We start from the raw sequence: 26,104 nt of genomic DNA, 5'->3' as shown, positions 1-26,104 counted from the left end.
ACATTAAATCAAAACGCACTGTGTGTATGCTTGTTGCCAATAAGTCCTCCCAGCAATATTCCAAGAATAACTGAGGATATGAGGTTCAAACTTTCCGGGCTACTTCTATTACTACTTCTGCTCTTAAAATGTGACTAAACCAAAGGACTATAAGTATGTCCCGGCTGTCAAAGAGCATAGATAAAAAATTTTGAAGAATGGTATTAAATTTTATTTTTCAGGTAAACTAGAGGAAGTTTAAAACTAAATCAAACACTACTATTAATGCCAAGATTTTTAAAAGGGTGTATGAGGTTGAAAATTGCTGAAAACGTTTTTCCAGCATAAAATAGCAGGCCAAACTCTAAATTCTAAAGAAAAACCCGAAAAGATTAAAACTTTTTTCTTTTTCCCTGAAAGGGACTATGTTTAATTAAAACAACTTTTCCACAAAATAAGTTTTTCAAAGAAAAGTAAAGAACTCCACTAAACCAAAAACGAGCAAAAATAGAGATAAATAATCTACCAAGCATAACTGAAAATTTGCACTTTACTGAAAGAAATACAAATGAATGTGCATCGTCAGTTTAATATACATATGCTGATATTTATTTCTTAAAATATTAATAGTTTTTTATTTATTAAAGCTATAAAAGTTAAAAAAATTTATTTTTTTTCAGTAAAGTACAAATTATGTTCCAGCCTTGAGAAGGCGCAGGGGTTGTGAGCCCTACTCATGTTAATTTCTGCTTTTTTTGAGTTTGTCTCGGTTATTTATTGTAATTTCTGTTTGGTTTGCGTTTCATTTATTTATCGATGCTGATTTGTGGTAGTTTTACGCTTGGTAGATTATTTGACTCTATTTTTGGTTCAATGGAGTTCTTTACCTTTCTTTGAAAAACTTATTTTGTAGAAAAAGTTGTTTTAATTAACATTCAAAAATATCTCTTACTTCCCCGATTTTGTTTTATGACCTCAGTCAATCTAATTTCCGAAACTATCAAAAGTCGAATAAGACAGATAACAAGCATTAGGGAATACAAAATATATTGACCACTGAGTAATTGACCACTTGGCTTAAGGATTATACTTCTACTTTATCAGAAATAGAAGGTTATAATATGTTTGTGCAAAATAGGGTACTACACCAACGTGGTGGTTTAGCTATATATGTAAAAAGCGGTTTCAGTGTACGGATTAGGTCGGATTTAGCGGTAAATTATGAAATGAAATTTGAGTCTATTGTTCTTGATGTGGGTAATGCAAATAATAAGTTTATGGTTGTAGTAATCCAATAGACCACCTTCAGGTAATGTTGAGGAGTTTATCGAACGGATCGATGAATTTTTGGGAAAGTTACCAAGTTCAAGAATACCATGTTTTATATGTGGGGATTTTAATATTGATTTAAATGTGTTTGATAGAAATAGTATGGTAAGCCATTTTGTTAACACAATGTTAAGTTTTGGTTTTTATCCTACAATTAACATATGCACACGAGTGACAGAAACTTCAGAGTCTATAATTGATAGTATTTTTGTAAATATCAATTATTTATGCCTCACAGTAGTTATTAATAGTGTATCTGATCATTTTGGGGTTGCAATAATCTGTACCTGGAATATTTGGTTCAAAACCCAAGAATAAAAGAGTACCAAAGTTGCCTTATGTGGATGGAAATGTGCTTTTGAAGTTTAAGCGGAAGCTTAAAAGCGCAGATTTTGATTTTCTTCAGGATAGTAAAGGTATTGATACCAAATTTGGTAAATGGTATGAAAAAATACAATTACTATTTCAAGAGTGTTTGGAGTTTAAAGCGACAAAGCAAAGATATAAATTGCCAATTAAACCTTTGATTACAAAAGGATTACTAGCCTCAATGGAAAAAGGCAAATGATGTATAGAAGGTGCGCAACTCAAGGTTCAGCATCTGATAAAGAACATTATAGAAAATTTAATAGAAAATTAAAAGGTCTTTTAAGAAAAGAAAAAATGGATTACTATGCACAGAAATTTAAAGATTATGAAGGAAGCCCGGCTAAAACTTGGCAACTGATTAAGTCGGTAATAAGCCCAAATAATGAACCAATAACTCCTAGTAATTTGCCGTGCGAGTCGGATAGTGGTGTAGCCAATAACTTGTGTACCCACTTTTCAGAATTAGGTCTAAGAATATCGACATCTGTGGAGTGCATAAATGGTGATGGTATATACCAGAATTTTCTTCCTGAAGCAAGTGATACAACCATTTATCTTCAACCAATGAGATCGCGTGAACTTGAGGATATCTTAAAAAGTATGAAAAAATCAGCAGCTGGAATGGACTTTATAACCTTTCAAATAGTTCTAAAAATTTACCCAATTATATGTAGTCATCTGTTGTACCTTTTTAATCAATGTTTTGAATTTGAAGTGTACCCTAATTGCTTGAAAAGTGCTTTGGTTATTCCTCTGTATAAAGGAGGTGATAAGGAAGATATGAACAACTACCGTCCGATATCTCTACTTCCGGTGATTTCTCGTATTTTTGAGAAATTGATTTATAGACGACTGATGGATTATTTTGAAAAAAGATGTTTTTTCACTCTAGTCAATTGGGTTTTAGAAAAAATATGTCAACAGAGCATGCTTTATTATTTTTGACAACATTTGTTAACGATTACTTAGATTCAGGTTTAAAGGTGGGTTCAATTTTTGTAGATATTATGAAGGCTTTTGACTGTGTTGATCATAAGATTTTATTGGCTAGGCTTGAAAATGCTGGAATTCGTTTTCAAAGTCTGAAATTGATTGCTTCATTTCTTGAAGGAAGAACGCAAAGAGTAAGGATGGGTACCGTCCGACCAGGAGAAATAGCAGTAAAGTGCAGTGTTCCACAAGGGTCTGTGTTATGTTTTCTATTATTTCTCGTATAAATGAACAATCTAAATGTAGGTATCCAGCAACTGTTAACACTAAGGTACACTGATGGTCCGGTGCGAGCAATGCTTCCAAGTTTTGCTGATGATACTCAATTTACAATGGCTGCGAAAACAGAAGCGGATTTGAAAAATGGCATGAAACAAGGAATGGTGATAATCGAGAGGTGGATGCGAGTGAACAAACTGCTTATTAATTAGAAGAAAACAAAGTTTATGTTATATGGCAGAAGTGCAAATTACTGTCCATCGATTGAAGAAATTAAGTTAGAAAATGGAAGTATAAAACCGACAAGTACTGTTAGGTATCTTGGTGTAATGATAGATGAATGCCTAAGTTTTAAAGATCATATGGCATTTATAAGTACTAAATTAGCCAAAATGTTAGAACTCTGCGGAAGCTGAAAATTTTTTTCCCCAAAAAGGTTATTAGAATGTTATATTTTCTCTTATTCATCCATATTTGCTGTACTGTGTTACAGTTTGGTCGTCGACGTTCACTAGCCATTTGTATCCGCTCAGTGTGTTACAAAATAAAGCTGTAAGAGTTTTGACCAATGACTTGTCCCAGAATTCGGTAAGATCGAGGTATCACCAATTAAAAATTTTACCATTCTTTGGTTTGGTTAAATTTTATATAAATTTGTTTATGTATAATTTTTTTTTTCTAATTTGTTACCTTCATGTTTTTCGGAACTTTATAACGAAAGGGACCATAGTTATGAAACTAGAAATGTTGAATCAGTTAGAACGCCGGTTCCACTTACTACCAGATCTAAATATTCTATTAGGTATATTGGTCCTGAAGTATGGAACAGGCTTCCGGCAGAAGTAAAAGGTAAGAAGGTTCTTGAGGAATTTCGTGCTTCTTTGCGATGTATTTGTTTTAACCAGTATTGTAGACACGGATTAGGTGATTGATCTGGGAGTGAGTATATGGTGAGTATATGCTTGTGAATGTTAAAACAGAAGAATTTTCTTGAGTGTTGATTGAGGTAATTGATGGTATATGAAAGGAAGCATGATGAATCATAGAGTATGAGTGTGGGATTCCTTTAAGTTCCCTGTAAAAAAAAAAAAAAAAAAAAAAAAATTTTATCCTTTGAATGTTTATTAATTGTTTAGTAGGGGTGGGGGCGGAGGAGTCAGAGTCTTATTTCCCCGAGGAAGTGTATTAGTGTATAAGTAGTTGAAGTGTTCCTTTTTTTGGGTCATCGCAAACACGCTAATATGCGTCGGGACCTATTTTGATATTGTTGGTATTATATGCAGTTTCGTTTCGTTAGCATTATATGGAGATCTGTGTGTTGTTTTTTTTTGTGACCCATTTGTTAATAATAAAAAAAAAAAAATGCCATATTGATAAAAAATCACCAATAAGGAATTCAGAACATATTTTGCAATCGAATAACAGATTAAAAACCTATTTGACTGAATTAATACTAAAATTTGCTTAAACACATTGAACATACTCAAAATATTGGTCATTTTCTTCATTATGCTTTTTTAACTTAATTACTGTGAAACTATAAACTGATAAAATAGATTACTGGTACAGAAGAATATAGAACATATTTCTTTCATTGAATGTCAATCGTAAGCCATCTGAAAGTCAAATGACTGAAGAGCGAAATTGAAAGCTCCTTGACTGAATTTATGATAAAATTCATTAAGCAAATTCAAGATGCTCAAAAGTATATGACATTCCTGATTGAGTTTTATGGACTTAAACAATCTGATTTCAGAAATTGTGGATTGGACCTTTGATCATTGTGTAAGAAAATTCAAGATACCCAAAGTATATGACATTCCTGATTGAGTTTTATGCATTTATTTCAGAAATTGTTGATTGGACCTTTAATCATTGTGCAAGCAAATTCAAGATGCTCAAAAGTATATGACATTCCTGATTGAGTTTTATGGACTTAAACAATCTGATTTCAGAAATTGTGGATTGGACCTTTGATCATTGCGTAAGAAAATTCAAGATACCCAAAGTATATGACATTCCTGATTGAGTTTTATGCATTTATTTCAGAAATTGTTGATTGGACCTTTAATCATTGTGTAAGCAAATTCAAGATACTCAAAAGTATATGACATTCCTGATTGAGTTTTATGGACTTAAACAATCTGATTTCAGAAATTGTGGATTGGACCTTTGATCATTGTGTAAGCAAATTCAAGTTAATCAAAAATATATGACATTCCTGATTGACTTTTATGGACTTAAACAATCTGATTTCAGAAATTGTGAATTGGACCTTTGACCATCGTGTAAGCAAATTGAAGATACTCAAAAGCATATGGCATTCCTGATTGACTTTTATGGACTTAAACAATCTGATTTCAGAAATTGTGGATTGGACCTTTAATCATTGTGTAAGCAAATTCAAGATACGCAAAAGTATATAACATTCCTGATTGAGTTTTATGGACTTAATCTAATTTCAGAAATTGTAGATTGGACCTTTGATCATTGTGTAAGCAAATTCAAGATACTCAAAAGTATATGACATTTCTTATTGAGTTTTATGGACTTAAACAATCTGATTTCAGAAATTGTGGATTGGACCTTTGATCATTGTGTAAGCAAATTCAAGATACTCAAAAGTATATGATATTCCTGATTGAGTTTTATGGACTTGACACTCCGATTTCAGAAATTGTCGATTGGCGAATAAACTAGATTACCTGTACTAGGGAATTCAGGACAGTGAACAGCTTTTCAATTTTGGGCTCTGACGTTTTTGGACGTACTGATGATGATAGCTTTCTCTGGTTTATGTCCATACCTTCTACAACCACTGAAATTAAACGTTCGGCATCTATATGGAAGAGACTGCTTGTAACTCCAATAACATCTATCAGCTAAAATTTATAATAATATTATGTTATTATTAATAGTATATAATATAATAATTTTATAATCTCAATAATTAAATTATAATTATCGAATATTATGTTAATTAAATTTATAACTAAATTGAATTATGTAATTAATTAAATTATATTAATTAAATAAATAGTATTGTACCTTATATATAATAATTCCCAAAAAATCAAAGCCAAAAATAGCTTTGACCGGCTTTCAGCCAGAGAACAGCAGAATTGGAAACACTGATCCGTGTTTAGTCGATTTGCTTCAAAATAGGATTGGGTAAATTAGACCACATCCCCTTAAGTATTTAATAGAATTATGCATATATTTCCCCCTCTCTCTCAAAACCAACAAGGTATTTTCACGAATAAATAATATTTGGTTCTAACAAATGAAATATGTCATTACCTAACGCAGATTAAATATATAGATAAACATTATAGTATGCACAGACTCACTCAACGGCAGTTGAGGATTAAAGCCTCCACCTGGTAAGTAGGCCTATCACAAATTTTTCAGACAGTGCTTGAAAGATATTTCCAGCAGAGGTTGCCCTCAAAACACCATTTTCACTTTCTGTTAGAAGAGTTTCAACCATGATATGCAAAAAAAAAAAATAAAAAGAAGAAAAGATAAGGAACTATTTTACTTCCATCGTTTTTTTAACGTTTTTACCTCAAAATATACTAAGAATTAAAAAAAAAGTGTTTTTCTGCTAGTAAAAAAAAGTGAAAAAAAAAGAAAAAACTAAATTTTTCGTGCTTTTGGAGATATAAGAATTCTTTAAAAAACATTTTTGGAACATTTCCACTTCACTCTTTATACTGTATGTTAAATCTTAACAATAATTTAAAATGAAAAATATAGCTAAGTCTATCTAGTGGGTCAACCTTCTAAGGTGGGATGCGAAAGCAGTGGAAGCACGAAAGCGCCATATGCAAAACGTTAATATAACAGTTCAAACATGATGATTCTAGTGTTATCAATCCTATTTAATCCTGGAAAAATCTATATAAACTTTTGTTCTTTACACATAATCTAGCAGTTTAAACTAAATGGATTTGTTTTACGAGTATTTCACCTCGAGACTGCACATAGATCCTCAAACTTCGATTTTCGAAGACTTTAATTTTGAATATTTCTCCTCCCCCATACGAACATTAAAAAAGTGTTTAAAAATAGCTATACATTGACTTATAAAAAGGTGTGTCCACCATGTGTTCTTAGAAGAACAGGTGACTCGGTTACAAAATATGCAATTACAGATAAAACGTAAGCTTGATTTCAATCCAATGAGAATAATTAGCCCTAAGAACAAGACATTTCCAGTATTTGAGTTGAAGACATGATAAACCTACATTTTTTTTAAATATTTAAAACCTTGGCAGTTACCAATCGCGTGTCTTCGGCACTTCTTCTTCTAACCTCGTTTTTTTTTGGCTTCCCTGAAAGACTATTGAGTTTTCCCAATTCCGCTGGAAAATCAACGTTTGGAAATACGCGAACGGTAAAATGATATGCGTGCTAATTGTCAATTTTGGAAGAGGTTGGAGAGCAAAATTTCCTTCAGAGTAATTCGGGAAAACCCCAAAAATTTGGAGATAGTGGAAGCATAGATTTGTCGCCTTGAAGAAAATTAGGTAAAGCACAGGCCACTACCAATATATAAGTTTCAATCCATCAATTTTTATTAACTAAACTAATAAGATTTCTAAAGGGTTTTCAGGCAAAAAAAAAATATAGTTAGATTATTATAGATGGTTATATCACATTTTCTTGAAAAATACGAGTGAAATTACAAAATTAAACGTTTCTGGTTTGATAAAGATGTCACCCTTCATGGACATTCTTGTGCAGTTAGTTCTCAAAAGAGAAATTTCCAGTAAATATATTTTCTAAGCATAATACTGTTATGAAAGATTTAAGAAGTCGGGACCCACAGTTTTAGGTTCTGTTCTGTGCTATACAGTTTTAAGTGCTGTTCTACAACTATATCCTACAAACCAAGTTTATTTTCACAAGCATAACTCTATGTAAAAGAATCACTGAGAATACAAGGTTAAGGGTCCTTTCACATTACAACATAGGACCTTGCACACAATCGTAACTTAAGACTTTCCTGCAACATAATCAACCAGAGGAGGAGGGGCTCTGCTATCCACCAAGATTTTCTAGCCCCACTCCCAGATTTTGAAAAGCACCTTTTCTGGTTTATTTCAAGTAAAAAAAAATACATGTTTTGGTATTATTCATTGGTAAACTGTAAAAAGGAAAAACTCTTCCCCCTAGATTGCATTTCGTCCCCCTAAAGAATTAAAAGAATTGACATTTTTGCGAGAAAATCTCGTCCTTTGCGTACGCATTGCGAAGCAAAATCGAATTTTATGTAGGCTAGAACTTTATGCTGCGCAAGTTTGCTCCTTAATAAAAAATTCACTATAACAGTCACTATAACTTTTCCCAGAAAGCTTTCCACAATTGAGCAAAGCTTAAATCTGCTTCTCCATTCCACATTTTTCAATAAATTTGATGATTGTTATTAATTCAGACAATGATTATGTTGGTTTCACAGATTTTTACGTTACCCTAGTCTGATAGGACTTGTTGAAGCTTAAAAAGTTATAATTAACGTAATGTAAATTACCCAATTACCGCCAATGCAACCAGAATAAATGCCAATGCAACTAGTACCAGAATAAATGATTTTATCCTTCTTCTCCTTTATTCTGCTAACTACGAATTGCAAGTAGCAAAAGTAGTAGCTGTAGTCGCAGTTTTCAAAGCGTTACCAGATTTTCTTTTAATTAATTTCAGTCACCCCATCTAGATACCTCATATACACTTACATAATCAAAACCTAAACACCTTATCTAAATACCCCAACAAGTAAAATAGGGAATTTACCTAAGACAATGAAATTTTTTTAAACATTAAGAATATTTCAGGCTCTATAGCCAAGAGCAGCCCTCAGCAAACTACGTATACATAAATAAAATAAAACTTACAATAAAACCAAATCTTTAAAACTGAAATTGGAAAAATTAAAATGGTTTCAGAATCATTAATTCAACAAAGTTCTACCAGTTGAGTCGAGGTTGAGCTTCGTGGAAGCGATGATTCTGGGATTGTTTTAATTTTCCATTTTTAGTTTTAAAGATCCCATTTCATCTTATTTAGATGCGTAGTTTGCTGAGGATGGCTCCTGCATATAGGGCCGAAATATTCTTAAGGTTTAACCAAATTTTAATGTCTTAGGTATATGGCCTGTTGTTTTACTTGTTTTTATGATGAAAAGGCAACGTGGCCTTTGTTGTTATTTATCCATGCATTCAAGAGCCAGATAATTTAATGTGAAAATATATACTTACAATATCATGATCTCGTAGTCTTACTTCAACATGCTTAAGTTTTGGTCCCCAGTATTGTATGCCATGGATAGTTACATCCACTTTTAAGAAAAAAGAAATCACCTTGGACAATAAATAGGGAACACACCTAAAAAGGAAAAACCACACATAAATACGACAAGAATATTACAACTAAATGGCTTTCCAAAAACACAGACGTAATCAACATGCAGGGTTTCACAACTAAATGGCTAATAGAGCTATTTCTACAATTCATTTCCTTCTTGTTGAATGTAATTTGGCCAGTCAAAAAGCACAATTTTTAGCCATCTGTCATCCTTCATCCGTTAAACGCGGCCTAACAGTCTTAACCTTTTCTTTCATTATAGCCCTAGACTGTGAGATCGAACCATATTTTTCTTACAGCTTATTGTTTGATAAACGAACAGTCAAGCGAATTCCTCAAAACTGTCCTCAGCCGATTCCTCTGGAAGAAATTGAACATATATTCCTCAACCTTAGGAGGCGTCCGAGTTTCATAACCATGCTTGACTCTTATTACCATGACTTCTAATATTCTAATATTAGCTCACAGACCTATCCTCTTTTTCTTCCAAACCTTCTTCAAAAGTAATAACTCACGTCGAAAAGTGGCAAAGTTGCCCCCCCCTGCCCCATAGCAAATTAATCCGCTGGTATGACCGCTGAAAAAAAAAACGAATTACAGCGTAGTGTTTTTTGTTGGTGGTAGAGGGGGTAGAAGGTGTCCTTCCGTGCATGGTATTAAAACTTGTATGTAATCATGCCGAAAAAGAGCAAAACGTTACAATGAACAAGAAAGGTGAAATTATAATCGACAGAGATTATCATACGTAAGATTGGATTTGGATTCCACTTGGATTTGGACAAAGTACCATCGGAAGAGAAAACGTGCACGCTCATAAGGACATTCAAAGAAGGGATACTACCATTTCAGGCAACGGACGGGTATAGGTCTTAGTTCTACTTACACTGCTGGGAACACTGCTACTTACTCTGCTTTTTTATGCAAATTTTGTTTACTTATTCAATGCCGGCGAGCCAAAATAAAAGCTGCATTAACTAAAAAACGATCAGAAATTAAATAAAAAAAACAAGTTTTTTAAACTGAAAGTAAGGAGCGACATTAAAACTTAAAACGAACAGAAATTATTCCGTATATAAAAGGGGCTGTCCCCTCCTCAACGCCTCGCTCTTTACGCTAAAGTTTGACTCTGTCTCACATCTCTATTTTTTAAAAAAATAAAAAACTTTAGAGTAAAGATCGAGTATTTGAGGAGCGGACAGCCCCTTTAATATACGTAATAATTTCTGTTTGTTTTAAGTTTTAACTTGACTCCTTACTTTAAGTTAAAAAACTTGTTTTTTTTATTTAAAATTATCCTAAAGACGATCCGACAACAGCTAGATGAATAACTCCAATGCGTGCAATAGGGTCTCCGGTATAACCACTCATCTATAAAACCTTGCATTTACGTTAGACTCCTAAGTGAAGAAAGCAGAGGGGCGTTCAAAGATTTATATGATCTTGGAGCGTGAAAGGAGCGTGAAAACCTTTTACTCTGTGGAGCGTGAAAGTTTCTGGAAGATTAATACCTATTATGAAATTCCTGAGAGAATAATGGCCAATATAATTGCCATTTATGAGAATAGTAAAACGCTCAGGGGCGCCATTTCACGAAAAAGAATTTGCGTCAATTCACGACTGCTGGGAAATCCGGGGAAAACATAAGCACAGTAACAAGTGACTCTCTTCTATCTATTAAATGTGGCGAAAAAAGGTCTAACATGCTGTACAATTAAAATACCTGAGAAGCAGTAGCGAGAACACTGGCTAAATAGCGAGAGAGCGATTTGCTAAATTAGGATAATCAAATAGCGCCTTCAACAGATTATACAAAGCCTCTATATCTCATAAATTTTCTCTGCTTTTGAAGCTGCGTCTTTTTAACAGAAATGTTATGCCAGTACTATTTCCAGTCACAGAAACATGAAACCTAAATCAGGGACAAGGAAAAGGTCTTGGCTTTTGACAGCTCGTGCCTTCGGCTCATACTGAAAATCACTGGTCACAGGCACTACAAACTAGTCTCTCTGTTAGACGACTTGACAACATCTAGTTATCGACACTATCAGAGTTCAATTGTGGGGACATTTGTGCCACATCGTTCGCTTGGATTACCATAAACTCTAGAATACTCCTTTAGTTTGCCCAATGCCAGGAACTTATAGCAGGGGAAGACCCAGAGGTGCACTGCGCCAGGCTTATCGGAGGGATATAAGCAATCTGCATACCTCCGTTCAACGGAGTAAGGTGGCTCTTCCTTTTTGCCTTGGGTGCCTCTGGAGGAGAAGGCAGTCTCAAGGTCTAAGGTTCGCTTTCTCAGTCTCACAAGGTTATGCTCACTTAATTAAAAACTAAATTCCTGGCTTTAAATCAAACCATTCATGATGACGAATGGTAAATAGAATCCTATGCCAATAGCAACAAAAACTCTTAAAAAACGGAATTATGAAAACAATATATGTATCAAAAACCTGATCAAATACTGATTAAAACTTCAAAGATGTAAAATTGATTAGGTTTAAAATTACCTATAAGTCATCGCAAGAGAACATTGATAATTTTAGAAAAAAGGAGAAAATAACTCCGAACATAGTGATATTTTGGAGTTTGATACAGTATTAAACTCAGAACGAATGAGAGCCTTAGTGCGAGGGCTTTAATTAAAAAAATATGATTTCCCCGCAAGACCAAAGCTCCCTCACAAAGATCGTCTCGAGCCAGCGGTCGTAGAATATCAGGAAATTGTACAACTACTAATATTTAAAGTTACAAGCAAGAAAGCAACGTACCCACCCCGAGCTTTTGTGAAAGCCTATATATAGTCTCATTTTTCCATATAAACAACTGCATGTAAACCTACTCAAAGACGAAGTACCATACGCTAAGATTCTTCCGGTTAGCAATTTATCATTCATTAGTAGACTTGTTCTGTTTTTAGTGTAAACATCAGCAAAGCCTGCCAATGCATATGAAGTTTCACTCGGTCCCATTACATCATGTGTAATTTCCATTAAAAATAATGGTTCGTTTTTCACAGTCTGGCAGCTACCAGTTCGTAGTCTGAACACCCGTCGGCATTTGTGAAACTTTGAACGTCCTTTAAGCTCGTCCGCCATCTCCAGTGAACCAGGGAATGGTCGATTTGATTTTTGGTGGTTCTGTCCGGGGATGTTCAAGTGTGTTTATGGATGTTTTTTTACGTTGAAAGAGCGTACCGCCGATTATCATATCGCTCCCCATGGCAAAGCTGACAAGTCGAGCACTATTCCCATTTATATTGCCAAATCCGTCATGTCCCATCACTTTAGGGGAGTAGGATCTGTCCTGACCAACTTTTACATTAAGGTCCCCTGCGACACAAGGGACGTCGTGAAGGGGGGTCAAATCGACCACTGGCATCATCTGCATAATGTGTGTGTGCATAACACACGATCAACTCCACTCAGAAGACGTCGAGGAAGTCTGGGAGACTATTCACAAAAACTACAAAGATTCAGCCGAAGAAATCCTCCAGTTTCGAAAACTGGTTAAAGAACAGTGGATATCCACAAAGACCCGGGATCTCATAGCAAATTGTAAGAAACTGAAGCCAAACTCTCTTGTGGAAAATGGTCAATTAATGTCAATTAAGAACTTGGCATACAAAGAAGCTGATAAAAAAGTAAAGAAAAGTGCGAGGTCCAATAGACGGCAATACATGAATGAAAAGGCTAGGCAAGCTGAAGAAGCAGCAAGCCACGGAGACACACGAACCGTGTATCGCCTTACCAAAGAAACAGTAGGGAAGTCAAGTTTACACGAATGCACAGTAAAGAATGAAGGAGGAAGGCTCCTGACAGACGGGGAAGAACAAAAGGAACGATGGGCAAGTTATTTTGAAACTCTATTAAATCGCTTTACATCTATAGTTCCACCTGATATACCAGACCAACCTATCTTCAATCTCAGCATCAGTGACGACAAGCCGACAGCCGACGAAATACTCTCAGCAGCTAAAAAACTGAAAAATGGGAAGGCTCTCGGTACAGTCAGCATTTCATCGGTAATGAGCAAGTCCAGCCTGAGACGAATCTTGGTCATCTGGCGATTCTTCTTCTCACTCCCTTAGTAGACCGAAAGGTTCCCCGATGGATGTAGACCAGGAACTACAGTAAAACACTTTAAGAAAGGAGAAGCAAGAGAATGCGGCAACTCCAGAGGAATCAGTCTTCTCTCAATGCCGGCGGGGCTTTTCTCGACCATTATACTAGGAAGACTCCAAACGGCCTTTGGTCCCCGCTTGCATGAAGAAAACATGGATTCCGGCAAAAACGATCCTGTCCTACCCTTAGCTTTACTATGCGCAGGATGCTGGAGGAGCCTAATAAATGGAGACCAAGCTTGTGCATACTCTTCGTGGACTTCAAAAAAGCGTTTTATTCAATGGATCATTAAGCCCTGTGGAGATTCTTATGGTACTACGGCATTCCCGAGAAGTTAGTCCATCTACTAGATGTCATGCACGAAGAAACGGAATGCTGTGTTAAAACCTCTCACAGCAACGCGCTACTTCAAAGTGATGACTGGCGTCAATCAAGGCTGTGTTCTGTCACCTTTTCTTTTCGTTCTAGTTGTAGACTCAATCTTTAGACGGATAAATGGACATGGAATCTCAATTGCATGAAAACTTCTCCGTGGCGTCAATTTTGCCGATATTGCTGGGCTCATAGAGGCCGACAAGCAAAAGCTTTATGAATTCTTGAACAAACTTTTGAAGAAAGCTGAACAGTTCGGACTGCACATGAACACTCCGAAGACTAAATCTATGTCAAATAGCAGTGGAGTCATGGGAATCCAACTAGGAGATAAAGACATTGAACAGGTTACAGACTTTAAGCATTTAGGCAGTTCAATAACTTTCAGTGACTACTCAGAAAAAAATTACGCACCAGAATAGCCCTAGCCAACTCAGCATTTCAGAAACTTCTACCAATCTGGATATCCATAGTATACTCACAGAAGCTAAAACTCAGACTGTTCAAAAACAATATTTTTTCTGTTCTGAGATACTCTATGAACTTAGAGTACCTCAGAGTTCAGCTTCTCTGAAACTGAACTCCCAGAGTCCAGTTCTCCTGTTACGCTAACCGCAGAACAAGAGAAACGTCTTATATCTTTTGAAAATAATTATCTTCGCTGGATCCTAAGGACCAACTCAAGAGGCCACGTCAGCAACGACAAGATCCATACTCGCACATGCCAACCAGATATCGCCTACATTGTGAGGCAACTAGGATGGTGATACCATGGACATAAACTCCGTATGCGAGATAATAGACTTCCCAAAATGCTTCTCCACTGGGAACCGGAATACAACCCGGCAACGAGGAAGATCAAATAACATGCTCCATAGAATGTACGAACGTGACAGAAGAACCTTCCAGACGAGTCTTATCCCAGAGTGGTGGGACATCTACGCAGCGATCCACTTGAGGAAAGATTGGAGGCTTCTCACTGGCACCCTGTGTACCTCTGGAGACACTGGAGGAACTAAGATCTAAGATAAGGACGTTGTTAGACAATTCAGTAACAACCAGGCCTGTTCGACTGCACATACCTCTGCAATATCGAAATTACGCAGTAGCATAATTATCATTGCCGTTTGTCTTTTAACCGCAGAATTCATGCATCATTTTCATTTGTGATGAACCTTGTCGTATGTCTTCTAACCGTAGATTTTATTTTGCTTCCTTTTCGTTGCGATTTGTTGCGATGAGACATTTTTTCCGTGCCTTCTGCTTTAGCTGTTCGGACTGGTCTTATCGCGTTGGATGGTCCGGATTGTTAGGCAACTTTAAAGAATGAACCTCTGTAGGTAGCGGGAATGTCGCAAGATGTCATGACGTCATCTTAAAGGACCACAGGTTCAATACGATCACCCTGGGGAAAAACAATTTTACCAAAGTCGTGACTTATCTAGACCGCTTTTTGAGGCCAGAAAATGATGATTGGCCAATTTTCTGAATAAATTATCTAGCTGGTTTCGAGAGAAAAATCTATAAGTACATACATGATTATTGCTCGTTTTATGATAGGAGAATAAATATTTGTCCTCTGGAATGTAAATTTTATCCAAGGAAGAATATATATGCAAAACGACGAACTAACGTTGGCATCAACCCCGAGGCCCCAAACTGGAACATTTATATCCTTTGCCGTGTGATCTAGCCATGCTTAAAAGTCAGTGCAACACAATCGGAGTATTAATGCATTCAAACAGGGTTGCCACCCCAACCAAATAAAAATCACCAGTTTTTCACCAAGAAAACCGCCAGAAACCACTAGTTTTTCACAAAAATCACCAAAAAAATCACCAGAAATCGGTTGTTAATAATGATAAGCTTTACACCAAAAAGACGCGTTGGGCACCCTGAGCTAAGACATTATGTTTTTCAAAGGTCGTCAACCGCTCAAGAAGGAAGAGAATGTATACCTAAAACCGGAATTCCAGGCAAAGACTGAAATTGTTACCTAAAATCCTGTTACTGGACATGAAGAGCCTTTTTATTTATTTAACTACTTTTATACTTTTCTTTGTCTTTACTTTGCAAAATCTTTTCTTTTTCTTTATTCTAGGTTTCTATTGAAAATAATAACCCCAATAATCCTCTTTTGTCCTCAAATCAAATTTCATTTGCTTATGAACGTTTTTAATCCCCCTGCCATAGTTGGTATCCTTAGTGGTAAACTTTAGCTCTGAAAAAGACGACTCAAATCGTGTCAATTTCTTATATATTTTTTTAACATCCGGAAAATTGTCGTGGGTCAAGTCTAAGCTGAAATATCAGACAAGCGGTGATAAATCTTATTTCCCTGGTTCCTTAGACGAGAAAAAAGCCAAGCTAAAAGGATACAAAGAAGCCCAAAATAACGCCACTCTTTAGAAATAACGAATAAAAACAAGACATAAAATATGAAATTCACTGATTATTTTACCTCAGTAAGACAGCGAAACCAATCATGCATGGAATGTCAACCAATTTTGTAAAAAATCAACAAATTAAATGAAAATCACCAGTTTAAAAAAGAAAATCACCAGAAATCACCAGATTCAAGAAAATCATCAGAAATACCCTCAGGAGGATGAAAAATCACCAGATCTGGTGATAAATCACCAGCGGTGGCGACCCTGCATACAAAGCAACAGAGTTATTATTCACAAGGTTTCCAGAGCTAGGCCATGTCGTCATCATGGATTTTATAAGCAAAGTTGTCCGTGCTTTTTAACTTACTCTCTTCGGTCCAGTCTCCATCGGTACTTCTTTAAGCTCAAAAGACAAATCAGACGCAATCGAAGAGACTTTTTTCAGACTTAAAAAAAAGTTTTTCAACTGAAAGTAAGGAGCAACATCAAAGCTGAAAACGAACAGAAATTATTACGCATATGAGGGGGATTGCCCCCTCCTCAATATTTCACTTTTCACGCTAAATCTTTTTAGTATTTTTTTTAAGCTTGTTGTTCTAATTAAACGGCCCTGTGTTTCAACATTCGTTCTTAAAGAATTGGAACAAAAAGTTTAGCTTTAGCGCAAAGAGCGAGATATTGAGAGGGGGCAACCCTCTTCATATGCGTAATAATTTCTGCTTTGAGTTTCTGTTTTGTCGTTTTAAATTTTGTGTTGCTCCCTAGTTTCAGTTAAAAGACCTTATTTTTTTATTTTATTTCTGAATAGTTTTTTAAATATTGCCGGTAAATCCGGCTCCTCTACATGAAAATCCCCCCACGGAAATATAATCCCACTTAAAATACCCCCACCATAAAAATCCCCCCAGACAGTTCCATTGTTGCTGAAGGTTCCCCCCTGAATTTTTTTTTGCGGACAATTCCGGCTGAAATTTTTTTCTCTGCTCACTTTCATTTAAAAGAATTTAATTATGATTTATTTCTAAATCATACTGGAAATCCCCCTCCGTGGAAATTTTTTTCCACAAATCAACCGCCCCCCCCCCACCCTAGTAAAAAGTTGCTCCCACAGAAATTAACCATGGAGAATTTATCCCGTGGAAAACTTCCCCATGGAGAATTTCTCCCGTGGAAATTTCCTCTTTATGGAAAGATCCTCTAGATAATTCCAACCCGGTAAAAATTTCCCATGGACAATTTCCTTAAACATCTTCACGTGTAAAATTGATTTGGCGAAGAGAAAGCAAGACAAATAAAAAAAAAATAAGCAAGAAAACGGATTTTAATTTTGATAAAGCAGTGTTTTTTTGTTTTTTTTCTAGGATTACTACCGTATTGCTCTTACCCGCAATCATTATTATTAGAGAATCATCTTTTTTTAAATCTTTTAAAACTTTTATATCTTTGTTCTTAAGATTTTCTTGATAACTACCAAAATTTGTTAAAATATTCACAACCCCCTAGTCTTAAGTCATCTACATTATTTATATCATTTGGAAACTTATGAATCCCTGTCTCAATCTTTGAAATAATTTCCTCTATCGGTATATTTTTAGGATTTAGTCCGAATTGTATACCTCTTTCAAGGATTTCCTTTTGTTCTTTGGTTAACTCCTTTTTGCTTAAATTAATCACCCAGGGCCTGGGAAATTATTAGGCTTATACGTTGGTAGTTTTTGTTTTTCTTGTTCCCTTTTCAACTGCAGAAAATTTTTGGTTTAATCTTTCCCTAGATAATCTTAGAGCATGTTTAAAAGAATTTTTGAAGATTGACTTAACTTGTTGGAAATCGTTTGCATTTAGAAAATCACCAAGGCTATGTTTTAAAAAATCCATCTCTTTTACAAATTGTGATCTCTGGAAACATTTATCTTTCAGCACATGGTTTAAGTTTAGTAAATTTAACTTTCTCGAGTACTTCTCCTCATTATATGTATTTAAATGATAATTAAAACAGAACGATTTTGGAATTATTTTATCTATTTTGCACTTTTCTAAAAACTTTTGTTGCGTAATTATATCGGCATGTCTTTTTGCTAAATTCAAAATTAATAAAATTGAATTGGTCTTTTGCCACCCGTAGCCTATACTTTATCAAAATTAAAACCCGTTTTTCTTGCTTAATTTTTCGTAAATGGAAAAGTAGTGTGGTCTAAGAAATTATTTACAAATAAAAAGACTTTCGTATAGAAATTCTGGTAGATTCCCCCAGTGCAAAATTTTCCCTGAAAAGTCCACCACAAGAAACTTCCCTTCCTGCAAAAAATCATCCCCGTGAAAAAGTCCCCCAGCAGAAATACCCCCCGGATAATGTATGATGTATACTTCCCAAAAATAAATACTAAATTTAAACTATACAATGGGCAAAGTTCATGACTTACAGACCTTTCCCCAGGGGCTGTGAGGGGTCATGTTATCGCCACAGGCCTAGTTACTGGATTTTTCAACTTTGCTGAACAAAACGGCTACCTCAAAATTTCGAATGTACGACTTGGGGGGAAAAGGGGCATGGAAGGGGGCTAGTTATCCTCCAATCTTTTTGGTGACTTAAAAAGGACACTAGAACTGTTAACTTTTATTCAAATGAGCCCTCTCCCGATATTCTAGGACAATTGACTCGATACGATTACCCCTGGGGGGAAAAATAATAACAATAAATACGCATCCGTGATCTTTCTTCAGGCAAAAAATACAAAATTCTACGTTTTTGCAGATGGGAGCTTGAAACTCCAATAGCAGGGTTATCTGATAGGCTAAATCTGATGGTGTGTTTTTCATTAAGACTCCTTTACTTTTAGGGGTTTTCCCCATTTTGTCGAAAGTCAGGCAAATTTTCCTAGGCTTTTGAGCTTTTGATGTGTAGCAGTAAATTAATGAATCTTGTATATTTCGAATCAGCATAATAAGCCAATTCTTTTGATGTATCTGTTGATATAAAAAATACATTTTTTTGTTTTTTTTTTAATTGGAGAAGCCAGGGGGACCAGGACCCGCCCCCCCCAAAAAAAAAATTTTTTCTGGCACCCTTATTCCTTATTTTTTTTCTTTTTTCTTCTTTTTTTAGAATAAACTTGTTAATTTCGTCAATTATTGGCGCCTTTGTCACATTACCCCTACCCCTCCCCTCCCAAAAAAAATGCTCATTGGTGCCCTTGTCACATTGGGCCTCCCTAAAGATTTAGCTCTAGATCCACCCCTGTTTCAGCTAGTGTTGGGCTGCATCGCTTCTTACTTAACGTGCGTTTAAGTAAGAAGCTCGAACTGTAAGTGCGTTTAAGTAAGAACCACGAGCTGTTTGAAAGTCTAGTCCTGTGAAAAGACCTGTTTTCACTCGTCCGACCTCACCTAAAAAAACCAAGACCTTGTTCATCAAGTTCATTACTAATGAGTGATGAGAACTGGATTTGTTATTATTATCTTTCTTTTATATTTTCTTTATCTATTAATATTTTTAATTCCAACATTTTTACTTTAGTTTTTAACACTTATTTTTAATCTTGTTTTTGTTATGTATTATTTATTTTATAGGTTATTTATACTGATTCGTTTATAGTATTTTTAACCAAATATTTGATTTAATATACAAAAAACAAAAAGTATAATCCAAAGAGAAATTTGATTTAATAGGTCACGCAAGTGCTTGGGGCAAGGGCTGTAAGTTATGTTTAATACATAACTTACATAACTATAACTGCATAACCATAACTGTATATGCATAACAATACATAACTTACACGTTTAATACATAACCTACGTAATCTACCTATAAGATTGGACTTGTCATTAAATCTATTCTTAGGGATTCTGTTCTGGCTATATCCTCAAGATCCATGTCTTCCCAAATTAGACAATCCAATTAACACCCATCTTCTCTACTCCCTCTTAATGAGGTTATGAGGTTACTAACCATACCTCTTAAAGAGGTATGGTTTTGATTGCAAGAAATTCGCAAAATTAAAGCAAACCGTAAGAAAGGTAATTATTTGAAGATTTAAAGCCAAACTGACGAACCATGAGAAAAAAAATAATGAAAAAAAACTGGTTCTAAGACAAATCATGAAAAAGACAAGAAAAAAAGAAAACGAAACGGAAATGTTTTGCTTGTATAACACAAGGGGAAATTAGCGTGGATGAAAAGCACGAAAAGAAGACAGCAAGAGCGAAAAATTGGAATATGAACGAAAAGAGAAGCTAAAAATTTGAACACTAAAAAATACTACTACTACTAACAACTCACCGCAGCACCAAGCCACCTGAGGCCAACACAACTACGCACGATCCTCCTCCACCCCGCTCTATTCAAAGCCTCCCTTTTTACACCCGCCCACGAAGTTCCCAGGTCCTTTAAATCTTTCTTTATGAAGTCCTCCCACCCCAGAAGGGAACGACCTGCTTTCCGTTTAGCCCTAGATGGTTGGCCGAAGAGAACTATCTTTGGCAATCTGTCATCCTTAATCCACACAACGTGCCCTAACCACCTCAACCTTTCTTTCATTATAGCCCTAGAGAGCGGTATTGAACCACATTTTTCGTATAGCCTATTGTTTGGAATACGGTCAGTCAGCCGGGTACCCAGAACAATCCTTAAGCAATTTCTCTGGAAAACATATAATAATAATAATAATAATATATTGCGAAAACAGGCTTGCGCCTCTATCTAAAAAAATTTAAATAATCAAATGCTTTATCACTATAATGTTTGTCAATTTTGTTCTTAAATGCATTGACTGAATCTGAGTTAACAGTGTCTGATGGTAGTGCATTCCACTCGGAGACAATGCGGTTGCTGAATGCCCATCTCCCAACATCTCTTCTGAAACGTTCTTCAGTTAGCTTAAACTCGTGACCTCTCAGGTTATTATTCTTGAATGTTATTATCTCTTCTGGAGGGATGTTGTCGTAGTATCTGTTGCATATTTTATATACTTCAATAAGATCTCCTCTCGAAAATCGGTATGAGAGACTTTGGAGCGACAATTTTTTCAAACAGTTTTGGTATGATAAGTCTCTAAGTGATCAAAGGAATAATCCTCTGGATTGTTTCTATTGCATTGCTGTCTTTTTGAAAAAATGGTCTGGTTGTTGTGTGACCGCATTCGCTCATTGGTCTCACTAACGATTTGAAGAGTATAGAAAACAGTGTTGAGTCAGTAAGAGAGAAATTTCTTCGAATAATTCCCAAGACTTGTGATGACTTAGAGATGATTGACTCGTAGTGCTTGGTGAAGGTCATATCACTGTCTATTGTCACTCCCAGGTCTCGAGCTTCTTCTTGTATAGGTATCTGTTGTCCTTCAAAGCAGTAGTGCCGAGAAATGTGTTTCGGGCCTAGCCGAATGTGACAACTTTTTTCTGTATTCACTTCCATGCTCCATTTTTTCATCCATTCTGCTATTTTGTTTAAGTCTTGCTGTAGTATTTCTGTATCTTCAAGGCTTGTTATTGCGCGAAAGATTTTCGTGTCATCTGCATAAAGCGGTATCTCTGAATCTATGTTATTTGGGAGATCATTTATGTAAATATTGAATAGTAAAGGCCCCAGAACACTACCTTGAACCACTCCACTTGTGACTTTTGTCTCATTGCTGCGAAGATATCCCTCCAGTTTCACTCGCTGAGATCTTCCTTTCAGAAAGTTGAGAACCCACTTTAGAATAGTATCGCCAACACCGATAGACTGTAGTTTTCGAAGAAGTTGACTTTGTGAGACTTTATCAAAGGCTTTTCTGAGATCTAAGTATAAAATATCTATCTGCATCCCACTATCCATATATTTTCTCCAGGTGTTTGTAGCGACAAGTAGCTGGCTTTCTGCTGATCTTTTTTCGAGAAATCCAAACTGTGCGGGTGAAATGAGGCTTCTTTCGAGTAGGTATTGTAATATATTATCCTGGAGTAAAGATTCTAGCATTTTGCATGTGATACAGGTTAAACTGATAGGTCTGTAATTACTTGGATCTGATTTGCTTCCTTTTTTGAAGAGGGGTATCACCGTTGCTTGCTTCCATGCATCAGGCAGGTTCCCTGTTTGTAGCGACTTGACAAAAATGTAGTACAATGGTGGTGCAATTTCTTGTGCCAGCTCTTTGAGTACTATAGGATGTAGGTCATCTGGACCTTCTGATTTGTAAGGGTTAAGATATTTTAGTTTTTTGTAGACCATTTGTATTGTCAGTTTTATTTCTTCAAATTTGCCTGCGTCTAGTGGCTAACATTTCTCTTGACTTTCATCTTTGTCCCTCTCTGTTGTGAAAAATGTGGAAAACTGCTGATTTAGTAGGTTGGCTTTAGCTATTGGGTCACGGATTGTTAAATTTGTTGCTGAGTTTCTAAGATCGGGAATAACCGGCTGTTCTTTTCTTTTTGAGTTTACGAAGTTCCAAAACGCCTTGGGGTTGATCTTTGAGTTTTCGGCTACTTTCCTCTCCTTTTCGCTTGCTTCTTGTCTAGCGGCTTTCCTCACTTTATTGGCGATTCTGTGATAATTTCTACGATTACTTTCGGTATCAGTCTGCTTGAGCATCTCCCAAGCTTGCCGCTTGATTTTTATTAGGTCAAGGATGTCTCGTTTTAGAGGCGGTCGTGTAAATATTTTTAAAATTTGTACAAACATCTTTTTGATGTCTATTATTAAGGATGCAAATTTTATGTACATGCCATCCACTATATCTGTGTTATTTAGTATTTCAGTCCAGTTGAAAACTTCTAGCTCCGTTCGCATGGTATTGTAATCACCTTTTGAATACATCCACTTCTCTTTTTTTCTCATAGTTTCGCAACTTATAATCACCTCTAAGTAAATTGTAGCGCGGTCCGATTTTCCAACAGGAGGACCTATAGTAAGTTCTTTTATTAGTTCCGTATTACTGCATAGGACTAGGTCCTGTAGTGTTGGCTTGTCGCTTCCTCGGATTCTTGTTGGTTTTTTAATAAGCTGCTCTAGGTAATTATCGTTCACTATCTTCAGAAATTCCCTCTGTGAGGGTGACCCGCTATGCTCTAGGACGTGTGGAAGGTCCCAATCTATGTTAGGGTAATTGAAATCTCCAATTATGAGAGTTGGTTCTGTTAATCTTTGACATATAGCGTGAATATCTTTAAAGAGTGCTTGGTCATTCACGGCTGTGCTGTTTGGACTTCTATATATTACAACCAAATTTAGAGTTGCTTGGTTTGTGTTTGATATCTGAAGCCAAATAATTTCCTGTCCATTTGTTTTTGATGACACTTTCTGGATTGATAAATTGTCTAAGACGTAGCAAATAATTCCCCGACCTTCTTCTTGATCTATGTTCAAGGTGTAGCTTTTGTAGCCGTTGATGGCCAACTCTGGTAAAGTTGGGAGATATCGACAGTGTTTAGGCTTAGCTTCGACCACTGCTACTATGTCTGGGTTCTTTGCCGCCATTTCTACTTTTAATTCTGATAATTTGTTTGGTAGTGAATCAGCATTTAAATATAATATCTTTAGTGTTTTTACTGTAGTAGCTTTTTTTTTTAGGCTTGAAGGATGGTGGCATTTGTTTGGCTTTAGTTATTCTACTTCATATTTACCATTGCTCTTCGTTGGAGTCTTTACCTCACTTCCAATGGCTCTGCATCTCCATTTGACGATCGCACTGGGTGCGGGTATTCCTCTTCTGTTGTCTCTTCACTGCGAGCATTTGTCTCTGCATGGGCGTGAGATCTGGGTGTATATATACTTTGGTACGAGTTTCTTCATTTGATGATTTTCTTAGATTTGGAGCTGTCCTCAGGATTGTTTGCCTTTTTATCTCAAGCTCTTGTGATTTTTTTTTTAGCTTAACTAACAAAGTGCGTGGACTACCATCTTCTTTTCGTCTTCCAATCCGGGCAGTTTCTAGTATCTCCCCTTCAGTGATATTTGCCCCGAGCTCGTTTACTTGAGTCAATTTGACAACCTGTGTAATGTCATTGACAGTAGTAGATTCAGGCAGCCCCATGACTACAAAATTCATCTTTTTCTGTTCTCTTAATTCCTTTTCTACTTCTACCTTGAATAATTGCATTTATTGTCGGCTGGATGTCGTGAGTCGAGGGTTTTACGCTATAATTCGAAGGTGTTGCCTCATGAGGTCTGTGAGGTTGAGCTTCTGTTAGCTGTCACACTTGAAGCTGTAGAAGTGCTACTTTTCGTTTGGAGCAGGAGAGGCATTCGTATTTAAACAGGAGACACTCGCTGTCTTCTCTCTTCATGACCAGCACGAGATCTGCATTTATACCTCGGCAAGCGGCATGTTCCCACTCGTTGCAGAGAAAACAGAGGAAAGAGGTGGTAGTGTCGACATCTTTGTGACAGTAGCTGCATTCTGTGTTGTTATCTGGGAAACTAGTGCCCAAAGGAATCTCTTTGGGCTCCGTAGGCTGGCTTACCGAGGGACCTTGACTTTTGGTGGATTCTTCTCTAGGAGTCCCTCTAGTATTTTGTGCTTTTGGTGGAGGAGTTGCTTTATATTGGTCGTTGCTAGAAGATTTGTAGCTATAGCATTGCCAGTGTCCTCGGAGTTTGTCAGCAGCTTCCTTATTATACGCAAGACCTGCGCAACCGAAGTGGAGCCATTTTAAGCAGTCTCTGCACTGAATTCCTCCTTGAGCTCTTGTTACATTTTTCTTGCACCGTGGGCAGAGTTCTACCATATCTATGTTATTTATTTTGGCAAAGATTTTGTCAGCAAAACCTTCAGTTCAATTTGGCAACACCGGCGTTACAAGCTTTAAAGATTTAGCGGTAGATAAGACCCGTGGGAAGTGCAACACACGAATCACCTTATCCCAGCAGTTTAAGGATAAAAAATCCCGCTAGTACTGTACGGCCTCTTGAATGTTCGTTGTCGCTCACTTCTGCACAGGCTATCTCCGAAAAATGCAGCCCGAATTTTATCGCCGAAAATGGCAAAATATACTGTCTAAATTTGGCAGCTATGCAATATTTGGCAACTATGTAACTTCACTTATTCAGAAGAAACAGTGATGGCAACAAAGATGGCGCTATATGAAAATAGCAGAATAGATGGCGTGCCAGTCTATATAAGAAAAAAAGAAGAAGATGGTGCTGGTGAGAATACCAATAGAGAAATACCTATACTAAGAATTATAGAAGGTCCCTCAAATACTACTCAACTAAAAATCTAGAATTAGAGTGTAGAAATCAGTATGGAAATAACCTTAAAGTAATGCAGAAGCTTTATCCCATTAAGGGTAAAGATTCATCCGCTTTTCGGAGCATCCATGCTTCAGAGCCATATTTGACCACTGTCATCACTGTAGCTTCTAATATTCTAATCTTTGTTTGCAGACTTATCTTCCTATTCTTCCAGACTTTTTTTAACTGTGAAAAAACATCCTGAGCCTTGACTATTCTATTTTTAACATCTTCACTGATCCCATAATCTTTACTAATAATACTACCAAGGTAAGTGAAGCTGCCCACCTGATTAATCTTTTCATTACCCAACGTCACCTTTCCATCTTCACTTATTCCTAGCCTTAGTGACTTAGTCTTCCTAACATTAATTTTCAAACCAATTCTAGCACCCTGAACTCGCAAACCCTCTAAAAGTTCATTCATTTTGCTAAAACTTTCATCTAGGATGCTTAAATCATCAGCATTATCTAAGTCCAGGAGACTTGTTCCTCCCATTTGATTCTGTGGTCTCCCATTGCCTTTCCTGTGCTCCTTAAGACAAAGTCCATCAAAATAGTCCATATAAAGGGGGATAGAACACCGCCCTGCTTAACTCCTGATCTAATCCGAAACCTACTGCTAACGTCATGTCCTACTTTAACCGCAGTAGTGTTATTTTCGTATATAGCACTAATCATTTCAATGTATTTGTCTGGTATAACAAACAAGGATAATACCTTTGCTAACACTCTTTTATCAACAGAATCGAACACTTGCGCGTTACT

General features: G+C 36.2%; 2 protein-coding genes across 2 annotated transcripts in view; both read right to left on the bottom strand.

Annotated features, from left to right (window-relative positions):
- The window catches only part of LOC148945882 (protein hobbit-like), a 192,442-nt gene extending 180,095 nt beyond the window's left edge, over window positions 1-12,347 (bottom strand). The window contains 3 exon segments of the mRNA XM_089097541.1: window positions 5,592-5,768; window positions 9,147-9,273; window positions 12,112-12,347. Coding sequence (XP_088953667.1) covers window positions 5,592-5,768; window positions 9,147-9,273; window positions 12,112-12,347 — 540 coding nt within the window.
- Window positions 12,348-22,382: 10,035 nt separating this feature from the next.
- Window positions 22,383-23,582, bottom strand: LOC148945881 (uncharacterized). Its single transcript, XM_089097540.1, has one exon. It carries the CDS (start codon window positions 23,580-23,582, stop codon window positions 22,383-22,385), a length of 1,200 nt encoding a protein of 399 aa, XP_088953666.1.
- Window positions 23,583-26,104: the final 2,522 nt, after the last annotated feature.

The sequence above is a fragment of the Artemia sp. Qi Xiang Cuo genome, chromosome 12 (assembly GCF_049724085.1).
Source record: "Artemia sp. Qi Xiang Cuo chromosome 12, ASM4972408v1, whole genome shotgun sequence".
Taxonomy (NCBI): Eukaryota; Metazoa; Arthropoda; class Branchiopoda; order Anostraca; family Artemiidae; genus Artemia; species Artemia sp. Qi Xiang Cuo.
Note: the sequence above shows the minus strand (reverse complement) of the source record. Positions and strands in the feature narration are given on the sequence as shown.